The 23106-nt window shown below is 37.5% G+C and overlaps 1 protein-coding gene across 1 annotated transcript in view; it reads right to left on the bottom strand.

Moving 5' to 3' along the window:
* Nucleotides 1-4621: 4621 nt before the first annotated feature.
* Nucleotides 4622-23106, bottom strand: part of LOC110453643 — a 46870-nt gene continuing 28385 nt past the window's right edge. The window contains exons 6-13 of the mRNA XM_021502685.1: nucleotides 15081-15314; nucleotides 14469-14548; nucleotides 13641-13743; nucleotides 12270-12423; nucleotides 9656-9871; nucleotides 9171-9306; nucleotides 7169-7369; nucleotides 4622-6588 (exon numbers count right to left, since the gene is read on the bottom strand). Coding sequence (XP_021358360.1) covers nucleotides 4622-6588; nucleotides 7169-7369; nucleotides 9171-9306; nucleotides 9656-9871; nucleotides 12270-12423; nucleotides 13641-13743; nucleotides 14469-14548; nucleotides 15081-15314 — 3091 coding nt within the window. The remainder of the gene's footprint in view (nucleotides 6589-7168; nucleotides 7370-9170; nucleotides 9307-9655; nucleotides 9872-12269; nucleotides 12424-13640; nucleotides 13744-14468; nucleotides 14549-15080; nucleotides 15315-23106) is intronic.

Here is a 23106-nt window from a genome sequence, read left to right as displayed (position 1 = left end):
AATCAACGCAAGCTATAGGGTAACGAAATTCTTCTATCAAAGCACGTAAAGATATGATTCTCTTTGGTAATTCATGGTGAAATGTATCAGAAGATCTTACATGTAATACATGTAAACATATGTAATAACTCGTTTACATACAGTGTTTATAGAAACAAGTCTAACACATTATATAACTACTCGTTTACATACAGTGTTTATATAAACAAGTCTAACACATTATATAACTACTCATTTACATACAGTGTTTATATAAACAAGTCTAACACATTATATAACTACTCGTTTACATACAGTATATATCAGTATAACAAGTCTTACCCATTCTGTAACCACTACCTCACATTCTGTTTATTAATAAAAGTCTTACACATTAAGTGACTACTTCTTCAAATCCTGTATATCAGTACAACACGTCTTATACATTATGTTACTACTTCTTCAAATTTTGTGTATCAGTACAACACGTCTTATACATTATGGTACTACTTTTTTACATTATGTATATCAGTACAACACGTTTTACACATTATGTTACTACTTCTTCAAATTTTGTGTATCAGTACAACACGTCTTATACATTATGGTACTACTTTTTTACATTATGTATATCAGTACAACACGTTTTACACATTATGTTACTACTTCTTCAAATTTTGTGTATCAGTACAACACGTCTTATACATTATGTTACTACTTGTTTACATTATGTATATCAGTACAACACGTCTTACACATTATGTTACTACTTGTTTACATTATGTATATCAGTACCACAGGGACCTGACAATTTGTTACAACTATATTTGGACTTAAACTAAGGTGTTCAGAGTAATTTTACATGTTTTAGGGGTTTAGATCGACTTTTGGTAAAAAATGACCCTGTGGTCATTACAATAAGTCTTACATATTTTGTAACTACTTCTTCACATTCTGTATAAGAGTTCAAGTCTTGCACATTGTTTAACTACTTGTTTACATTCTGTTTATCGATACAAAAAGTCTTACACATTATGTAACAACCTTTAAGCTACGGTAAATCAGTACAGAAAGACTTGTACATCATGTAACTACTTTTTTAGATTGCTTATAGCAGTTCAATAAGTCTTACACTTTATGTAACTACTCATTAGATACGGTATATCAGTACGGCAGGACTTACACTTTATGTAACAACTCATAAGATACGGTATATCAGTACGGCAAGACTTACACTTCACGTAACTACTCATAAGATACGGTATATCAGTACAGCAAGACTTACACTTTATGTAACTACTCATTAGATACGGTATATCAGTACGGCAGGAATTAAACATTATGTAACTACTCATTAGATACGGTATATCAGTACGGCAGGACTTACACTTTATGGAACTACTCATTAGATACGGTATATCAGTACGGCAGGACTTACACTTTATGTAACTACTCATTAGATACTGTATATCAGTACGGCAGGACTTATACATTATGTTACTACTCATAAGATACGGTATATCAGTACGGCAGGGCTTATACATTATGTAAATACTCATTAGATACGGTATATCAGTACGGCAAGACTTACACTTCACGTAACTACTCATAAGATACGGTATATCAGTACGGAAAGACTTACAATTTATGTAACTACTCATAAGATACGGTATATAAGTACGGCAGGACTTATACACTATGTAACTACTCATTAGATACGGTATATCAGTACGGCAGGAATTACACTTTATGTAACTACTCATAAGATACGGTATATCAGTACTGCAGGACTTATACATTATGTAACTACTCATTAGATGCGGTATATCAGTACGGCAAGACTTACACTTTACGTAACTACTCATAAGACACGGTATATCAGTACGGCAAGTCTTACACTTTATGAAACTACTCATAAGATACGGTATATCAGTACGGCAGGGCTTATACATTATGTAAATACTCATTAGATACGGTATATCAGTACGGCAAGAATTACACTTTACGTAACTACTCATAAGATACGGTATATCAGTCCGGCAAGTCTTACACTTTATGTAACTACTCATAAGATACGGTATATCAGTACAGCAAGACTTACACTTTATGTAACTACTCATTAGATTCGGTATATCAGTACGGCAGGACTTATACATTATATAACTACTCATTAGATACGGTATATCAGTACGGCAGGACTTACACTTTATGGAACTACTCATTAGATACGGTATATCAGTACGGCAGGACTTACACTTTATGTAACAACTCATAAGATACGGTATATCAGTACGGCAAGACTTACACTTTACGTAACTACTCATAAGATACGGTATATCAGTACAGCAAGACTTACACTTTATGTAACTACTCATTAGATTCGGTATATCAGTACGGCAAGACTTACACTTTACGTAACTACCCATAAGATACGGTATATCAGTACGGCAAGTCTTAGACTTTATGTAACTACTCATAAGATACGGTATATCTGTACGGCAAGACTTACACTTTATGTAACTACTCATTAGATACTGTATATCAGTACGGCAGGACTTATACATTATGTTACTACTCATAAGATACGGTATATCAGTACTATGTAACTACTCATAAGATACGGTATATCAGTACAGCAAGACTTACACTTTATGTAACTACTCATAAGACGGTATATCAGTACGGCAGGACTTATACATTATGTTACTACTCATAAGATACGGTATATCAGTACGGCAGGACTTACACTTTATGTAACTACTCATTAGATACTGTATATCAGTACGGCAGGACTTATACATTATGTAAATACTCATTAGATACGGTATATCAGTACGGCAAGACTTACACTTTACGTAACTACTCATAAGATACGGTATATCAGTACGGCAAGTCTTACACTTTATGTAACTACTCATAAGATACGGTATATCAGTACGGCAGGACTTATACATTATGTTACTACTCATAAGATACGGTATATCAGTCCGGCAAGTCTTACACATTATGTAACTACTCATAAGATACGGTATTTCAGTACGGCAAGACTTACACTTTATGTAACTACTCATAAGATACGGTATATCAGTACGACAAGACTGATACATTATGTAACTACTCATTAGATACGGTATATCAGTGCACAATGTTTTACATATCATGTAACCAAGTATTTCAATATAGGGTATACTTTAAAACTTATTATACTTTTATACTTTTAAACTTTAAAACTTTAAATATACTCTATGAATATAAATCATTTTGTAATTATGAGTTTTTATTGATTCACTTAGGTGAAGTATTGAACTTGAATGTGCTAAGAGATTATCCAAACGTTTTGCTTCATTTAAACAATACGTTTGCACGTGTGATTTGCTAAGCACTACGATGAGGTTAGGCCCTAATTATAATTAGGTTTGACCATCAAAAGGAGATAATATTTTGTCTGTGAATCAGCGTTTGACATTGATATTTTTTTATTTTTTTTTTAAATTTTACTCATTAATGTGCGTTTTGTTTTATTGCCACAATCATATTCTCGCCATGAGGACGTTACATGGGTTTTAACCCAGATTTTAACCCGGCTTGTGTCGTTGATGAAGCAGAAAATGTTTATTCTAAATGAGGTAAATGTTATAATCAAGAAAAGAAAATATACAAAGAATCATCAGTTTTCATTGTGATTCAATTTAAAACAAAAACACTTGTGATAAGAAAAAAACAATAGGATAAATTAGTTTTGAAAAAAAAATGATAGGGAAATTGGAGCTCAATTTGAACTGAAAAGACAATGAGCTGCTATACCGACTGTACCTTTGAGACAATTAAAAGTGAATTTTGTTTTTGATAATTGAACACAGCATCAACAAAGATCTAGAAACTTCCGTGATATTCAGCATGTGCAGCATATAATATAATTATACTTAATTATAACTAAGAACCAAGTATGAAAACCTTCTGGAAAAGCAGACTGAAAACGGAACCTTCAAGGCGGAGCTGACTTCAAACGAGCAGCACTTTAGTCTAACTTTCGCCACTGCGTCGCGGCAAGTCGGCAGCGGTTTTAGTCGGTTATTTCTTGTAAGCTATCCGCGTTTAATGATACACACGTATACGGTTTTTATGATATATGAATAATTGCTACTTTTTATTTTATGATTTGTTACAAAATATAAAAATTATAGAAATTTAAATCGCTTTGATTTTACTTTATGTATACTTTAAAGATCTTAATAAAAAATCAACCAGATATAGCTTTATGTTGTAAGCACCCGGGTAAAACATGTTGACGGCAAACAACAGAATATCTGTATACATTATACACGGCATTGTACGTCTAAACATTGTAAACAACTATGTCAACTGTTAATATCAGACTATGTCTATACAATGCATAGAGTATATTTCGCTAAAAGTTTGTTTTTTAGGCTTTTATAGTAAAACGGATAGGCGAATCTAATACGACCACAAATATTTCTAATGCGTATATTTACAAACTATTAGTACCTGTCATTACCATATCTTAACTGCATATATAACGATTTGAGATTTTCACGTTAATCGAAAAGAACCTTGTATGAAAGTTAAAATTTGATACAGCGCTTAAAGACCTTTACGGTCAAATGACAATGACTTACAGGGTTTACACACTTTCCGATAGTACATCTGCTCTGTGTGTGCTGCTGATAGATTCATTTGTTGCTTGTGTTTCGCCACTGCGTTCGCGTTTCAGCTGGTTCCTAAAGCGTCGTTCAAATGCCCTCCTCAACGTCCTACCAGTGGAAAAGCCTCGTTTGTTGAAAATAGCGCTATTTCGTCTTCGAAGGGTAGCTTTCTTATTTTTATAGTCTTGTGAGTGATAAGAAGGAGGATGTGCTGTGCTGGAGTCACTAGATAAAGTATCAGTATACACATTAGATGACAGATCATCGTCTTCGTCGATATCTTCCTCTTCGTAATCTGATATGGGATCATCGTAATCCGGTTCCGGTTCATTTTCGATGTTTATAACTCTCTGAAGTTCCATCGTTTTCATAATGATTTCCTGGATCTTGTATTTCTCTGTAAATTTCTTACTGCATGACACGTCGGTGATGGAAAGTACATGTAGGATTGTTCCCCATCGGTGGGAAAGCATTCCAATAAATTGAAACACCAAAATTGCGCCGAATAATCCGAGAAAAAACATACCAAGCGGTTCAAATGTTAGATCCTTCTTCAGAGGATCATAATGTGGAATTTTGATGAATAGAGCAGTGTCTTTGAATTCATCTTGTAACAGTTGTAATTGCATCGTCAGTGCAATCCACAGAGCACTCGTCATAAAAAATCCAAACACAGCATTGTTTCGGAGATTCTTTAAATCAGAAGCGACTTTTTCCTGGTGAACTTTGTCCTCGATAATTGGATGAAGATACCGCTTTAAAAGTTGTTCCCAGAACAACAGTTCTCTTGAGTCCATCTTCTTTATGGGTCCTTCCCCACAAATGGAATCCTTTAGCCAGCCCGGGTTCTCGGGATCTTCATTTTTCATCAATAAAGGCATTTTACCTGTAGTATTCGGTTTTGTTTCCCCAGCCTCCGGCTTAGGACACGGATAAGTATTGAGGCTTTCTTGTTTCAACACTATATTTTCTGCTTTACAAGTGTTTGTCATTGTTGAAAAGGAGCGGTGCCTCGGTGATACCTTTGTATCTCGGTTCTGTCGCAACTCGAATACGAGTTCTTGAAGAAGTTCATCGGTTTTTGATTTAGTCTCTGGTTTAGTCACTAGGGTAGCCTGGCGCATTTGTCGAAACATGTCTGCCATTTCATTAAAAATGTTATCCAGACCTAGCCAACCCAATATTCCTTTTTGCTGGCGTTTCATCCGTTTTTCCTCTAATGTTCTTTTCTCCTCTAGTAGTTCTTCTTTCGATTTCCGCATGGGAAGTTCTCTTGTGCCCCAAGACACTATGTGCAGATTACATAGATAGTATATGGTAAGCACCAGATAACCTGTCGGTATACAGATAAAATACAGCGCACCTGGTATCACACAAGCGAACTCCTCCGGGTGCATTAGAGCAGCAACAAAGAAAATAATGACAAGGATGAGGAGGAAGACGACGTTCGGACTGGTCAACGACCCATCTATTGCTGTTCCAATAGTTCCTATCAACACAATGGTCATTATGATAGCATAACACGCGCTCATGATTGTTGCTATAGTAACTTGTGTGGTCGGTTTTGTGTATATGCACAGCACGATGAATGTGATCGGCGGGATAAGAGACAGCGCGTACGACTGGAAGACGCTTGTTTTGAAGACGACCGAGAAAGCACCTGCCATCATTAAAAGGACAGTGGCGGGACCTAGCAAGGTTGATACAAGTAGAAGAAACTGGTACAGGACGTAAGGCGTACTTATGTTATCGTTCAACCTGACCGTGTTCTTCCAGTCTCCAAGAAGGTCGATGACATTGGCCAGAGTCGATGGTCCCCATCGTCGTCGTTGATTGAAAAATTCCGAAAATGTCTCAGGTGCGTGCGTCAATGCATCTGCAGCAGCACAATAATCGATACGATAGCCTTGTTGGAGAAGGAGAGTACTAAGCCAACGGTCCTCACCTGAAACACATAGATTAGTATATATGATAGCAAAGTATTTTTAATATACATATCTATATTGACAAAAATGCCCTTGCCATTTTGTTCATATATATGTTACACTCTGTAGGATTTCTTCAATGCTAAAACTAACACCAAACACCTCACTTCCTGTTCCATAGATTTTTTACCATTCCCGTACTTTTGTCTGTTTACTACAGATGCGCATTACTTTAGTTACGCAGTCAGATAACTCTATTTATTTACCTACCTATGTCATACTAGATTGATTAATTACCCGATCATACATGACTGTATACTACACTAGACTGGACTGTTTACTTACCTTGACCATACTGAGTTGTTTATTACTTACCCGGAACATACTAGACTGTTTTCTTACCATGATCATACTAGACTGTTTTCTTACCATGATGCTACTAGACTGTTTTCTTACCATGACATCAGACTGGAGTGCCTACCTACTCTGATACGCACCAATGTTTTATGATTCACTTTGAAGACCAGGGGTTTTATTCTTACTGGTGCCGTGATCAGAATAGACTTTATATTTACTCTTACCATACTTGACTAGCATTACCTTGATCGTATTGGACGTACTGGCCGGCCTCTGTCGTACGTATGGCGTAAGTTCGGGCCACATTGTCGTCCATTAGAGCCGACCCGCGGAACAAGCTGAAGCACCCCGGAGCACACAGGACACACCCAAATACGTGTTCGGTAGCCTTCTGTAGCCAGTGACCAATAGCATACTCAAACTCCTGGTACCACAGAATCGGACCTTCAGTGTTAAAACATGATATACAGGTTATATAGGACACATTATAACACGTTACCTATGATTGCGCTAGATTGATTTCTATTTTGTTTGATTTATTATTTTAATTGTCTGATCAATTATTATAAATCTAGTATCATCATTGTATACTGGCTGCCTCTATCAAAATATAGCCTACATTGATTAAGCAAGTCCAGATTAGCATTTATATGTCATATGACTTTTTTTTTGTACAGGAGAAACAATCAGTAAGTATATGGCTTCAGATATTGTTAGACATACTTAAAGGATAAGGAAATATAACATAAAAACTTGTAAAATATCAGAATATATATTTAATGATGTATACAAACAAGAAATATTATCAAGAAATAATCAAGTAGTACACGAAGAATTATTCAATATATAATTTCTTCTTCATATATTGCTTTCAATTCAATAACAGCAGTAATTGATGATTGATTCAATTGTACTTTCTAAAGTCCACTTTTTTGCTTAATTTCAGTCAGATTTGCTTAAAGAAGTATTATTGTAGAAAGTCTAGTGAATTTAAGACAAGATTTCTGTGTAAACAATGTTACAGAATTAAACAGAACAGGTAAACAGGTAAAACTGACATTGAACTAAAGGAGCAATACAATAAAACATCCGTACATATACAATGTACTGTTCACGTATCCTGTAGCCACTGTCCATGTATACCACTGGTGGTTTGTATATATACATAACTAACATGTCGTTATTACCAAATTATTTAAGATTGTCCTAAACTGTACTGGATGTAACTCAGATAAAGAAGATGAATACATTTTTATCATACTAGGAACCAGGATTTATTCGAAAGTTAGGCAGTGATATTTTTGAAGATAATAAGAAAGGAGTTAAGTGTACATATTAGTTCTTGTTTAACTAGTTATGATCATTTATAGTCTGCTATAATGTGTAATTTGTGAATGATCCGAAATAATTGTATTCAGAACTATACGAGCAAAATTATTTTAACTACCTTAATAGTGTACATTGTGACATTACTGTATGACGATATTGCTATTATTGTATCGATGATGATGATGATGATGATAAACCACTCTAAAGCGTCTTACAATACATAGATATACAATTTTATACATTCAATACAATAAGCATATATTTTAATCAATACAATATTGAGGAATTCACAGGAGCTGCCTTATCAGGCGCTAACTACAAGTCATATGCCACCTGGCTAATATTCCCCAATGTGTGTATGCCATGTGTGTGTGCTGGAGATGTATTGTGTTCTGTTTGTAGTGGGACCGTGCTTCCAACGGTATCATTTATAGTGCCACCACACTTGAATGCTACAGCACAGATACCGCAACAACCACCCAAGACCATTTGCTACTCCACATGGGTTGTTGGAGTTGTATGGGCAGTAGAAAATCACTTATTCTGAATATTCCATGCGTACGGCGACTTCGGGGATTGTACCCCGGCCGCCTGCTTGGAAGCCCGGAGTGATAACCACTCGACCAATCCGCTCATATGTACTATGCTATCTTGGTATCATACTTTTTTGTAGATTTAACGAATAAGCTGAAAGGTTTACGAAATAAACTTACTTCTATTATAAGATCTACAACAAAAACAGTCATTATATTACATAGCCCTAGTGTGGCGCACTTTATTGATTAAAAAGAAGGTTTAGGCGATAAGCTGCCGATAAAGGAGGGACGAAATAATGGAAGAAACACATTTTTCTCCGAGCACTTACATTTTACTTATGGAAAAGATTGTCTAAACTTATAACTACAAGTTAACGTACCAGATCCAACCGGATGGATACGCCCACAAGCTGCGCCCACCTTCTTGTTTTTCTTTAGTCTGTCCACAAGAAGTCGCACTGCGTCCGGTTTGAAATCTACGTCACCATCCAGTGTAAGAATGAAAGTGTTTTCTGCCTGGAAAAGCAAAGTTATCTCATTTGTATACAAATAAACGAGAAACTGATGAATAGGAAAAGTAAATATGTCCTTAATAAGTTCCAGCAGTTCCAAAAAACGAAAAGTGTTTTGACTGCTGCTGTACCGTTTGCATGACTGTTTCTGGGGTTCCATGTCCTTTACCTCCGGAATATTGAACAAACAAAAATTAGATTGCTGCAGCTATTGCAAAGCTATGCGCCTTTGTCCTACCTGATTATGCATTGTGTTCTTCATCAATATGTCACAAGAAAGTGTCTATATCTTTTTTGTATCAACTTTTGGAGACATTTCACAAATTTTAAATGAATGTACGTGAAAAGAATACCTGTGTGTGGACCTCGTCGCTGACGTAGTTGAAGATAACACTTCGTGTGAAGTGTGACGACTGTCGACGCCGTCGAAGCTGAGTCTCGGTGAGTTTGACGGGATGAGTTCCAGAATCATTGTCCGGGGTACTCATTGACTCCGAGAGGTCACGATGGATGAGGTTTTCAGGTTGTGCCAGTATCCGGTAGCCAAGCAAGTAGTACATATACATGACCTGTTTGGACAAACATAAAGTTGAACATAAACATGACGTATACGGACAGTACAAAAAAAAGGTTTTACAGTTGCCAATGAAGCATCAGCCAAACAAATACAACGTTTTATAACGAAAAAAATCAAAGGTGTATATCGCCGTGGACGAAATCATCGGTGTTTATTTGCTGTTGAGTAAATATTCAGATCACATGTAGGGTTTAAGTACCATTATTGTTTGATAATTTGAAGGAAATGCAACATAAACAACAACTTTTTCTTGTTGCAACACAAGTTAAACAGCCAATGTCAGTCTCCATGTTGAGGATAAATCTGAGGCCGTTCTGAATAGTCATTAATCAGACAAATAGCTAAGCCTATAAGTAGTATCGCCTGTGATAAGCGTTCTCTCCCTATCCTTATCGAGTGTTTTTTACTTGTGATCAACGTTCTCACCCTATCCATATCGACTGTTTCTTACTTGTGATCAGCGTTCTGTCCTTACCCTTATCGACTGTTTCTTACGTGTGATCAACGTTCTGTCCTTGACCTTATCGACTGTTTCTTACTTGTGATCAGCGCTCTGTCCTTATTCTTATCGACTGTTTTTTACTTGTGATCAGCGTTCCGTCCTTACCTTTATCGACTGTTTCTTACTTGTAATCAGCGTTCTGTCCTAACCCATCGACGGTTTCTTACATGTGATCAGCGTTCTGTCCTAACCCATCGACTGTTTCTTACGTGTGATCAACGTTCTGTACTTTCCTTATCGACTGTTTTTTTACTTGTGATCAGCGCTCTGTCCTTACTCTTATCGACTGTTTCTTACTTGTGAACAGCGTTCCGTCCTTACCTTTATCGACTGTTTCTTACGTGTGATCAGCGTTCCGTCCTTACCTTTATTGACTGTTTCTTACTTGTAATCAGCGTTCTGTCCTAACCCATCGACTGTTTCTTACATGTGATCAGCGTTCTCTCCCTATCCTTATCGAGTTTTGTTTTTAACTTGTGATCAGCGTTCTCTCCCTATACTTATCGAGTGTTTTTTTACTTGTGATCAGCGTTCTTTTCCTATCCTTATCGAGTGTTTTTTTACTTGTTAGCAGCGTTCTGTCCTTACCCTTATCGACTGTTTTTACTTGTGATCAGCGTTCTATCCCTATCCTTATCGGGTGTTTTTTACTTGTGATCAGCGTTCTCTCCATATTTTTATCGAGTGTTTCTTACTTGTGATCAGCGTTCTCTCCTTGTCCTTATCGAGTGTTTTCTACTTGTGATCAGCGTTCCCTCTCTATCTTTATCGACTGTTTCTTACATGTGATCAGGGTTCTCTCCCTATCCTTATCGACTGTTTTTTACTTGTGATCAGCCTTCTCTCCCTGTCCTTATCGAGTGTTTCTTACTTGTGATCAGCGTTCTGTCCTAACCATTATCGAGTGTTTCTTACTTGTGGTCAGCGTTCTCTCCCTATCCTTATCGAGTGTTTCTTACTTGTGATCAGCGTTCTGTCCTTACCATTATCGAGTGTTTCTTACTTGTGGTCAGCGTTCTCTCCCTATCCTTATCGAGTGTTTTTTTTTACCTGTGATCAGCGTTCTGTCCCTCCCCCTATCGACTGTTTCTTACTTGTGATCAGCGTTCTATCCCTATCCTTATCGGGTGTTTTTTATTTGTGATCAGCGTTCTCTCCATATTTTTATCGAGTGTTTCTTACTTGTGATCAGCGTTCTCTCCCTGTCCTTATCGAGTGTTTTCTACTTGTGATCAGCATTCCCTCTCTATCTTTATCGACTGTTTCTTACATGTGATCAGGGTTCTCTCCCTATCCTTATCGACTGTTTTTACTTGTGATCAGCCTTCTCACCCTATCCTTATCGAGTGTTATTTACTTGTGATTAGAGTTCTCTCTCTATCCTTATCGAGTGTTTCTAACTTGTGATCAGCGTTCTCTCCCTATCCTTATCGATTTTTTTTACTTGTGATCAGCGTTCTGTCCTTACCCTTATCGAGTGTTTTTTACTTGTGATCAGCGTTCTCTCCCTAACCTAATCGAGTGTTTCTTTCTTGTGATCAGCGTTCTCTCCCTATCTTTATCGAGTGCTTTTTTACTTGTAATCAGCGTTCTGTTCTTTCCCTTATCGACGGTTTCCTACTTGTGATCAGCGTTCTCTCCCTATCCTTATCGAGTGCTTTTAACTTGTGATCAGGGTTCTGTCCTTACGCTTATCGACAGTTTCTTACTTGTGATCAGCATTCTCGCTCTACCTTATCCAGTGTTTTTTTTTTACCTGTGATCAGCGTTCTGTCCTTACCCTTATCGAGTGTTTCTTACTTGTGATCAGCGTTCTGTCCTTAACCTTATCGAGTGTAACTTACCTGTGCTCAGCATTCCCTCCGTTCCTTGATCCGTTATGCCTTACCTGTGACCAGCGCTTCTTGTGTCTTATTTTGTGCTTATCCTTCAGGTGAACGACGAGACGAGTACCTCCTGGTAAGCGCCACGTCATCCGGCCTCCATAAGGAGTTGGCGTTCGCACGGGCGGGGCTAGTGTCATCTGACGCTCATGAACGGAGCTGTTTAAAACAAGTTATCACATAACAGTTATACAAATGTATGTCATACAGCACTAGATACAATTTAACGTGCGAACAGTAGTGATCAACAACAGCATTCAGTATAATTGGTTGTATTTTCAATTATATTTGAAGTCTTATAATAAATCTATTTATAACAAGAATAAGGCGAACTCTTTTTAATTTTTGTTTATTCTTGAAATGGAAATTGTCATATGACGACAATCGTCAGGATCACCTTCATGAAAAGAATAACAGGAGAATACAGGTGGGATAAAGTTCTAAGTGTGTCAACCTATAAACTATGGTCGCTTCGAGGTGCCTTAAACGGCACGGAATAAAATCCCCATATTCAACCAGCGCTCCAAATGTTACGGACAATAACATTGGCAAAGCGTTCGTGTGTAAATAAAATTAACATATTTATAAACAAGAGGCCCATGGGCCTTAACGGTCACCTGAGTCCTACAGTAATTATTTTTGTTGTTGAAAAATTTACCGATTTGAGTAAAAAATTGTTATGTATATTTTTATCTTAAGTTTGTCAGGACCGTGAGCTGATCATTCCTAAACCGACTTTCAGTTAGATCGGCCTATTAGAACTTGTTTTTAAGTTTGAAATAGGTATTTTCAAAATAGTGGCCATGGCAGCCAAATTGTATTTCTGATCGACCCGAAAAATAACAAAACTTTGTCAGAACCATGAGTCGATCATTCCTACAAAGTTTCAGTTCAATCGGCCCAGCAGAACTTGACTTTAAGTTTGAAATAGTTTTTCAAAATGGCAGCGCTGGCTGCCATGTTGGATTTCTGATCGACCCGAAAAATAACAACACTTGGTCAGGGTCAGTAACCGTCCCATGAAATATTAATGAAATCCCTTTGCCAGAATTTCAGCTTAAGTTGAAAATGTAAAATGTTAACGGACGACGGACGATGGACGACGGACGACGACGGACGAAGACGGATAGCAATACGTCACTTGAGCTAAAGCTCAGGTGACCTAAAAAGCAGCTAAGAAATATCAGTACCAATCGGTCTCTTGCTGCCTCGGAAAGGCAAACTTATAGGCACAACATGTGATACCTCTCACGATATGACGTATGGCAACATTTTATGAAAAGGATTCAAAACATTCAACAATTATTCTATTATCAGAAATGAACATTGTACCACATAAAGACAAAGTACCGCTTGTCGTTGACGTTCACACTCACCTGATGGCGTCATCTATGCAGTCCATCAACTCCGCTACAAAGCTATTTGGTATAAGTGTGTCGTCATCAGAAAGCTCCATCGCGTCATCGAAAAAAACGTGTGCTGTAACATAGTTATGTGTAACAGTAGGGCCAGCATCTATAATACTCTATGGAACAATATCGACAAATATTGTACGGATTGTAATAAAAACAGTTTATGGAACTAAAACGACGAATTTGCTATGGAACTGTTACAGAGTACTGTATGGAAATTACACAAAGTACTGCTAAGAACGGTTACAGAGTACAGAATGGAAATTACACAAAGTACTGCTAAGAACGGTTACAGAGTACAGTATGGAAATTACACAAAGTACTGCTTAGAACTGTTACAAAGTACATGTACTGTATGGAAATTACACAAAGTACTGCATGGAAGTTACACAAAGTACTGCTTAGAACTGTTACAAAGTACTGTATGAAAATTACACAAAGTACTGCTTAGAACTGTTACAAAGTACTGTATGGAAATTACACAAAGTACTGCTTAGAACTGTTACAAAGTACATGAACTGTATGGAAATTACACAAAATACTGCTTAGAACTGTTACAAAGTCCATGTACTGTATGGAAATTACACAGAGTACTGCTTAGAACTGTTACAAAGTACATGTACTGTATGGAAATTAAACAAAGTACAGCCTAGAACTGTTACAAAGTACATGAACTGTATGGATATTACACAAAGTACTGCTTATAACTGTTACAAAGTACTGTATGGAAATTACACAAAGTACTGCTTAGAACTGTTACAAATATCCGTTCTAATACAACATGCCGCTTACCTTCAAACTCGTAGTAATCCGGATCCCTTATACCGTAGAACTTCTGAGCCAGAAACCGTGCACTGTGATCAATGTCCATTCTGAATTAGAACAACTTTGATGATCAAAAACAAAAGAAACCTTTCTGTGATTTAAATAGCTCATATTGTGATATTTGTACATTTTATGTAAGTATTATATATGTTTATGGGTTTCTAGATAAAAGCATGTCTATGATCGTAGAACACGCCAAATATTAATATATTTATCAAATCGCAGTGTTTTGCATATCCGGTTTCTTTATTTTGAAGGTATATACGGGGGAGATATTCAATTTAAGAACGTATTATTAGAATTATTGTAGAGCAGATATCGGATTTGTTTTCCCCATTGCTTGTGTTTCTGGCATATAAATGTAACGTAAAACCACGAAACACAAATAAAACACAAATATAATTTCAACAAATATAGTCAAGAATCAACATTTAACATGGCCCTAACAGTACTCTATACCTTTGAGAACACTACCCTAACAGGAGTCGTATACAAGAAGAGTTTTATATAGTTTCTGCCCTAACCGCAGTAACTAATGTTGGAAGCCCATCCATACATCGGTCTGACAAAAATATTTACCTAAATAAAGATTTTAGGAGCTGCGTCATTTCACATCTCGTCTCGTGCCACATAGTTGCGCATGCGTATATCTGTGGTACTACATCGTCAGCTCTGTGGACATCCTCGTCATCGTAGAGTGTCGATACGTCATCATCGGAACTGAAAAGGGCAGAGTCCCGATCGTTTGTTCTTCGCCGTAGCATCAGAGACTGGTCAGTGAGAATCCCACAGCGGATAGGCATCACAAATAATCTGTAGGGGAAGCATAGCTACAATGAGATATAGTAAAACACATCTACTGGTTGTAATGGGGGGGGGGGGGGGGGGGGGAATATTGAGAAAAGGGAAAACACCTCTTCTGGTTGTAAGGGAAACATAGTTACAGTGAGAAGGAAAACACATCTACTGGTTGTAAGAGAAACACAGGTACAGTGAGAAAAAGGAAAACACATCTACTGGTTGTAAGGGAAATACAGTTAGAATGACATAAGGGAAAACACATCTACTGGTTGTAAGGGAAATACAGTTAGAATGACATAAGGGAAAACACATCTACTGGTTTTAAGGGAACCACAGTTACAGTGAGACAAAGGAAAACACATCTACTTGTTGTAAAGGAAACACAGTTACAGTGAGACAAAGGAAAACACATCTACTGGTTGTAAGGGAAACACAGTTACAGTGAGAAAAAGGAAAACACATCTACTGGTTTTAAGGGAAACGCAGGTAGAGTGAGAAAAAGGAAAATACATCTACTGGTTGTAAGGGAAATACAGTTACAATGACATAAGGGAAAACACATCTACTGGTTGTAAGGGAAACACAGTTACAGTGAGACAAAGGAAAACACATCTACTGGTTGTAAGGGAAATACAGTTAGAATGACATAAGGGAAAACACATCTACTGGTTGTAAGGGAAACGCAGGTACAGTGAGAAAAAGGAAAATACATCTACTGGATGTAAGGGAAACGCAGGTAGAGTGAGAAAAAGGATAACACATCTACTGGCTGTAAGGGAAACACAGTTGCAGTGAGAAAAAAGGAAAACAGATCTATTGGTTGTAATGGAAACGCAGGTACAGTGAGAAAAAGGAAAATACATCTACTGGTTGTAAGGGAAACGCAGGTAGAGTGAGAAAAAGGATAACACATCTACTGGTTGTAAGGGAAACACAGTTGCAGTGAGAAAAAAGGAAAACAGATCTATTGGTTGTAAGGGAAACGCAGGTACAGTGAGAAAAAGGAAAATACATCTACTGGTTGTAAGGGAAACACAGGTACAGTGAGAAAAATGAAAATACATCTACTGGTTGTAAGGGAAACGCAGGTACAGTGAGAAAGAGGAAAATACATCTACTGGTTGTAAGGGAAACACAATTACAATGACACAAAGGAAAAAAACATCTACTGGATGTAAAGGAAACACAGGTACAGCGAGAAAAAGGAAAACACATCTACTGGTTTTAAGGGAAACGCAGTTACAGTGAGACAAAGGAAAACACATCTACTGGTTGTAAGGGAATACAGTTACAATGACATAAGGGAAAACACATCTTCTGGTTTTAAGGGAAAGGCAGGTAGAGTGAGAAAAAGGAAAACACATCTACTGGTTGTACGGGAAACGCAGGTAGAGTGAGAAAAAGGAAAACACATCTACTGGTTTTAAGGGAAACGCAGTTACAGTGAGACAAAGGAAAACACATCTACTTGTTGTAAAGGAAACACAGTTACAGTGAGACAAAGGAAAACACATCTACTGGTTGTAAGGGAATACAGTTACAATGACATAAGTGAAAACACATCTTCTGGTTTTAAGGGAAAGGCAGGCAGAGTGAGAAAAAGGAAAACACATCTACTGGTTTTAAGGGAAACACAGTTACAGTGAGACAAAGGAAAAGACATCTACTGGTTTTAAGGGAAACACAGGTACAGTGAGAAAAAGGAAAACACATCTACTGGTTGTAAGGGAAACACAGGTACAGTGAGAAAAAGAAAAACACATCTACTGGTTGTAAGGAAACGCATGTAGAATGAGAAAAAGGAAAACACATCTACTGGTTGAAAGGGAAACACAGTTACAGTAAGACAAAGGAAAACACATCTACTGGTTTGAAGGGAAACACAGTTACGTTGAGACAAAGGAAAACACATCTACTGGTTTTAAGGGAAACACAGGTACAGTGAGAAAAAGGAAAACCCATCTACTGGTTGTAAGGGAAACACAGGTACATTGAGAAAAAGAAAAACACATCTACTGGTTGTAAGGGAAACGCAGGTAGAGTGAAAAAAAGGAAAACACATCTACTGATTGTAAGGGAAACACAGGTACATTGAGAAAAAGAAAAACACATCTACTGGTTTTAAGGGAAGCACAGGTACAGTGAGAAAAAGGAAAACCCATCTACTGGTTGTAAGGGAAACGCAGGTACAGTGAGAAAAAGGAATACACATCTACTGGTAGTAAGGGAAACGCAGGTAGAGTGAAAAAAGGAAAACACATCTACTGGTTGAAAGGGACACACAGTTACAGTAAGACAAAGGAAAACACATCGACTGGTTTGAAGGGAAACACAGTTACGTTGAGAGAAAGGAAAACACATCTACTGGTTTTAAGGGAAACACAGTTACAGTGAGAAAAAGGAAAACGCATCTACTGGTTGTAAGGGAAATACAGTTACAATGACATAAAGGAAAACATTTCTACTGGTTGTAAGGGAAACCCAGTTACAGTGAGACAAAGGAAAACACATCTGCTGGTTGTAAGGGAAACACAGTTACAATGACATAAAGGAAAACACATCTCCTGGTTGTAAGGGAAACGCAGGTACAGTGAGAAAAAGGAAAACCCATCTTCTGGTTGTAAGGGAAACACAGGTACAGAGAGAAAAAGAAAAACACATCTGCTGGTTGTAAGGGAAACACAGTTACAGTGAGAAAAAGGAAAACGCATCTACTGGTTGTAAGGGAAATACAGTTACAATGACATAAAGGAAAACACATCTACTGGTTATAAGGGAAACACAGGTACAGTGAGACAAAGGAAAACACATCTAATGGTTTTAAGGGAAACACAGGTACACTGAGAAAAAGGAAAACCCATCTACTGATTGTAAGGGAAACACAGTTACAGTGAGACAAAGGAAAACATATCTACTGGTTGTAGGGGAAACGCAGGTAGAGTGAGAAAAAGGAAAACACATCTACTGGTTGTAAGAGAAACACAGGTACAGTGAGAAAAAGGAAAATACATCTACTGGTTGTAAGGGAAACACAGTTACAGTGAGACAAAGGAAAACACATCTGCTGGTTGTAAGGGAAACACAGTTACAATGACATAAAGGAAAACACATCTACTGGTTGTAAGGGAAACGCAGGTACAGTGAGAAAAAGGAAAACACATCTACTGGTTTTAAGGGAAACACAGTTACGTTTAGACAAAGGAAGACACATCTACTGGTTTTAAGGAAAACACAGGTACAGTGAGACAAAGGAAAACACATCTACTGGTTTTAAGGGAAGCACAGTTACAGTGAGACAAAGGAAAACACATCTACTGGTTATAAGGGAAACACAGGTACCGTGAGAAAAAGGAAAACCCATCTACTGGTTGTAAGGGAAACACAGGTACAGTGAGAAAAAGAAAAACACATCTACTGGTTGTAAGGGAAACACAGTTACATTGAGACGAAGAAAAACACATCTACTGGTTGTAAGGGAAACACAGGTACAGTGAGAAAAAGAAAAACACATCTACTGGTTGTAAGGGAAACACAGGTACATTGAGAAAAAGAAAAACACATCTACTGGTTTTAAGGGAAATACAGTTACAGTGAGACAAAGGAAAATACATCTACTGGTTTTAAGGGAAACACAGTTACGTTGAGACAAAGGAAAATACATCTACTGGTTAAAAGGGAAACGCAGGTAGAGTGAGACAAAGGAAAACACATCTACTGGTTGTAAAGGAAACACAGGTACAGTGAGAAAACCGAAAACACATCTACTGGTTTTAAGGGAAACACAGTTACAGTGAGACAAAGGAAAACACATCTACTGGTTGTAAAGGAAACACAGGTACAGTGAGAAAACCGAAAACACATCTACTTGTTTTAAGGGAAACACAGTTACAGTAAGACAAAGGAAAACACATCTACTGATTTTAAGGGAAACACAGTTACGTTGAGACAAAGGAAAATACATCTACTGGTTAAAAGGGAAACGCAGGTAGAGAGAGACAAAGGAAAACACATCTACTGGTTGTAAGGGAAACGCAGGTAGAGTGCGAAATAGGAAAACAGATCTACTGGTTGTAAGGGAAACACAGTTACAGTGAGAAAAAAGGAAAACACATCTACTGGTTGTAAGGGAAACGCAGGTAGAGTGCGAAATAGGAAAACAGATCTACTGGTTGTAAGGGAAACACAGTTACAGTGAGAAAAAGGAAAACACATCTACTGGTTGTAAGGGAAATACAATTACAATGACATAAAGGAAAACACGTTGTAAGGGAAACACAGTTACACAGTTACAATGACATAGAGGAAAACACATCTACTGGTTGTAAGGGAAACGCAGGTACAGTGAGAAATAGGAAAACACATCTATTGGTTGTAAGAGAAACACAGGAACAGTGAGAAAAAGGAAAATACATCTACTGGTTGAAAGAGAAACGCAGGTAAAGTGGGACAAAGGAAAACACCTTCCCTGGTTGTAAGGGAAGCATAGCTACAGTGAGAAAAATGAAAACACGTCTGCTGGTTGTAAGGGAAACAAAGTTACAATGACATAAAGGAAAACATTTCCACTGGTTGTAAGGGAAACACAGTTACAGTGAGACAAAGGAAAACACATATACTGGTTGAAGGGAAACACAGTTACAGTGAGACAAAGGAAAACACATCTACTGGCTGTAAGGGAAACACAGTTACAATGAGACAAAGGAAAACACATCTACTGGTTATGAAGGAAACATAGTTATGGTGAGACAAAGGAAAACACCTTCCATGTTTGTAAGGGAAGCATAGTTACAGTGAGACAAAGGAAAACACGTCTGCTGGTTGTAAAGGAAACACAATAACAATGACATAAAGGAAAACATTTCTACTGGTTGTAAGGAAAACACAGTTACAGCAAGACAAAGGAAAACACATCTACTGGATGTAAGGGAAATATGTGTAGAGTGAGAAAAAGAAAAACACATCTTCTGGTTGTAAGGGAAACGCAGGTAGAGTGAGAAAAAGGAAAACACATCTACTGGTTGTAAGGGAAACACAGTTACAATGACATGAAAGAAAACATTTCTACTGGTTGTAAGGGAAACACAGTTACAATGACATAAAGGAAAACACATCTTCTGGTTGTAAGCAGTTACAGTGAGACAAAGGAAAATACACCTACTGGTTTTAAGGGAAACACAGTTACGTTGAGACAAAGAAAAATACATCTACTGGGGTTGAAAGAGAAACGCAGGTAAAGTGGGGCAAAGGAAAACACCTTCCCTGGTTGTAAGGGAAGCATAGTTACAATGCGACAACGGAAAGCACGTCTGCTGTTTGTAAGGGAAACACAGTTACAATGACATGAATGAAAACATTTCTACTGGTTGTAAGGGAAACACAGAGACAAAGGAAAACACATCTACTTGTTGTAAAGGAAACACAGGTACAGTGAGAAAAAGAAAAACACATCTACTGGTTTTAAGGGAAACACAGTTACGTTGAGACAAAGAAAAATACATCTACTGGTTTTAAGGGAAAAACAGTTACAGTGAGACAAAGGAAAATACACCTACTGGTTTTAAGGGAAACACAGTTACAGCGAGACAAAGGAAAATACATCTACTGGGTTTAAGGGAAACACAGTTACAGTGAGACAAAGGGAAACACATCTACTGGATGTAAGGGAAACACAGTTATATTGAGACAAAGAAAAACACATCTACTTACAATGAGATAAAGGAAAACACATCTACTGGTTGTTAGGGAAACACAGTTACAATGAGACAAAGGAAAACATATCTACTGGTTGTAAAGGAAACACAGGTACGGTGAGAAAACCGAAAACACATCTACTTGTTTAAAGGGAAACACAGCTACAGTAAGACAAAGGAAAACACATCTACTGATTGTAAGGGAAACATAGGTACAGTGAGAAAAAGGAAAATACATCTACTGGTTGTAAGGGAAACGCAGGGAGAGTGAGAAAAAGGAAAACATATCTACTGGTTGAAAGGAAAACGCAGGTAGAGTGAGACAAAGGAAAATCATCGACTGGTTGTAAGGGAAACACAGTTACAGTGAGAAAAAAGGACAACACATCTACTGGTTGTAAGGGAAGCGCAGGGAGAGTGAGAAAAAGGAAAACATACCTACTGGTTGAAAGGAAAACGCAGGTAGAGTGAGACAAAGGAAAATCATCTAATGGTTGTCAGGGAAACGCAGTTACAGTGAGAAAAAGGAAAAACACAGGTACAGTGAGAAAAAGAAAAACACATCTTCTGGTTGTAAGGGAGAAAAAGGAAAATACATCTACTGGTTGTAAGGGAAATACAGTAACAATGAGAGAAAAGGGAAAAACACATCTACTGGTTGTAAGGGAACCACAGTTACAGTGAGAAAAAAGGAACACACATCTACTGGTTGTAAGGGAACCACAGTTACAGTGAGAAAAAAGGAACACACATCTACTGGTTGTAAGGGAACCACAGTTACAGTGAGAAAAAAGGACAACACATCTACTGGTTGTAAGGGAACCACAGTTACAGTGAGAAAAAAGGAACACACATCTACTGGTTGTAAGGGAAGCGCAGGGAGAGTGAGAAAAAGGAAAACATACCTACTGGTTGAAAGGAAAACGCAGGTAGAGTGAGACAAAGGAAAACACATCTACTGATTGTAAGGGAAACATAGTTACAGTGAGAAAAAGGAAAACACAGCTACTGGTTGTAAGGAAAACACAGTTACAATGAAATAAAAGAAAACATTCCTACTGGTTGTAAGGGAAACACAGGTACAGTGAGACAAAGGAAAACACATCTACTGATTGTAAGGGAAACATAGTTACAGTGAGAAAAAGGAAAACACATCTACTGGTTGTAAGGAAAACACAGTTACAGTGAGGAAAAGGAAAACACATCTAATGGTTGTAAGGGAAACACAGTTACAGTGAGAAAAAGGAAAATACATCTACTGGTTTTAAGGGAAACACAGTTACATTGAGACAAAGAAAAACACATCTACTGGTTGTAAGGGAAACACAGGTAAAGTGAGAAAAAGAAAAACACATCTACTGGTTAGAAGGGAAATACAGTAACAATGACATAAAGGAAAACACATCTACTGGTTGTAAGGGAAGCGCAGGGAGAGTGAGAAAAAGGAAAACATATCTACTGGTTGAAAGGAAAACGCAGGTAGAGTGAGACAAAGGAAAATCATCTACTGGTTGTAAGGGAAACGCAGTTACAGTGAGAAAAAGGAAAAACACATCTACTGGTTGTAAGGGAAACACAGTTACAGTGAGAAAAAGGAAAACACATCTAATGGTTGTAAGGGAAACACAGTTACAGTGAGAAAAAGGAAAACACATCTAATGGTTGTAAGGGAAACACAGTTACAGTGAGAAAAAGGAAAATACATCTACTGGTTTTAAGGGAAACACAGTTACAGTGAGACAAAGGAAAATACATCTACTGGCTTTAAGGGAAACACAGTTACAGTGAGACAAAGGAAAACACATCTACTGATTGTAAGGGAAACATAGTTACAGTGAGAACAAGGAAAACACATCCACTGGTTGTAAGGGAAACACAGTTACAGTGAGAAAAAGGAAAACACATCTACTGGTTGTAAGGGAAGAGCAGGGAGAGTGAGAAAAAGGAAAACATATCTACTGGTTGATAGGAAAACGCAGGTAGAGTGAGACAAAGGAAAATCATCTACTGGTTGTAAGGGAAACGCAGTTACAGTGAGAAGGAAACATAGTTATGGTGAGACAAAGGAAAACACCTTCCCTGGTTGTAAGGGAAGCATAGTTACAATGAGACAA

The sequence above is a fragment of the Mizuhopecten yessoensis genome, unplaced genomic scaffold, assembly GCF_002113885.1.
Source record: "Mizuhopecten yessoensis strain PY_sf001 unplaced genomic scaffold, ASM211388v2 scaffold867, whole genome shotgun sequence".
Taxonomy (NCBI): Eukaryota; Metazoa; Mollusca; class Bivalvia; order Pectinida; family Pectinidae; genus Mizuhopecten; species Mizuhopecten yessoensis.
This window is presented reverse-complemented; position numbering and strand designations above follow the sequence as displayed.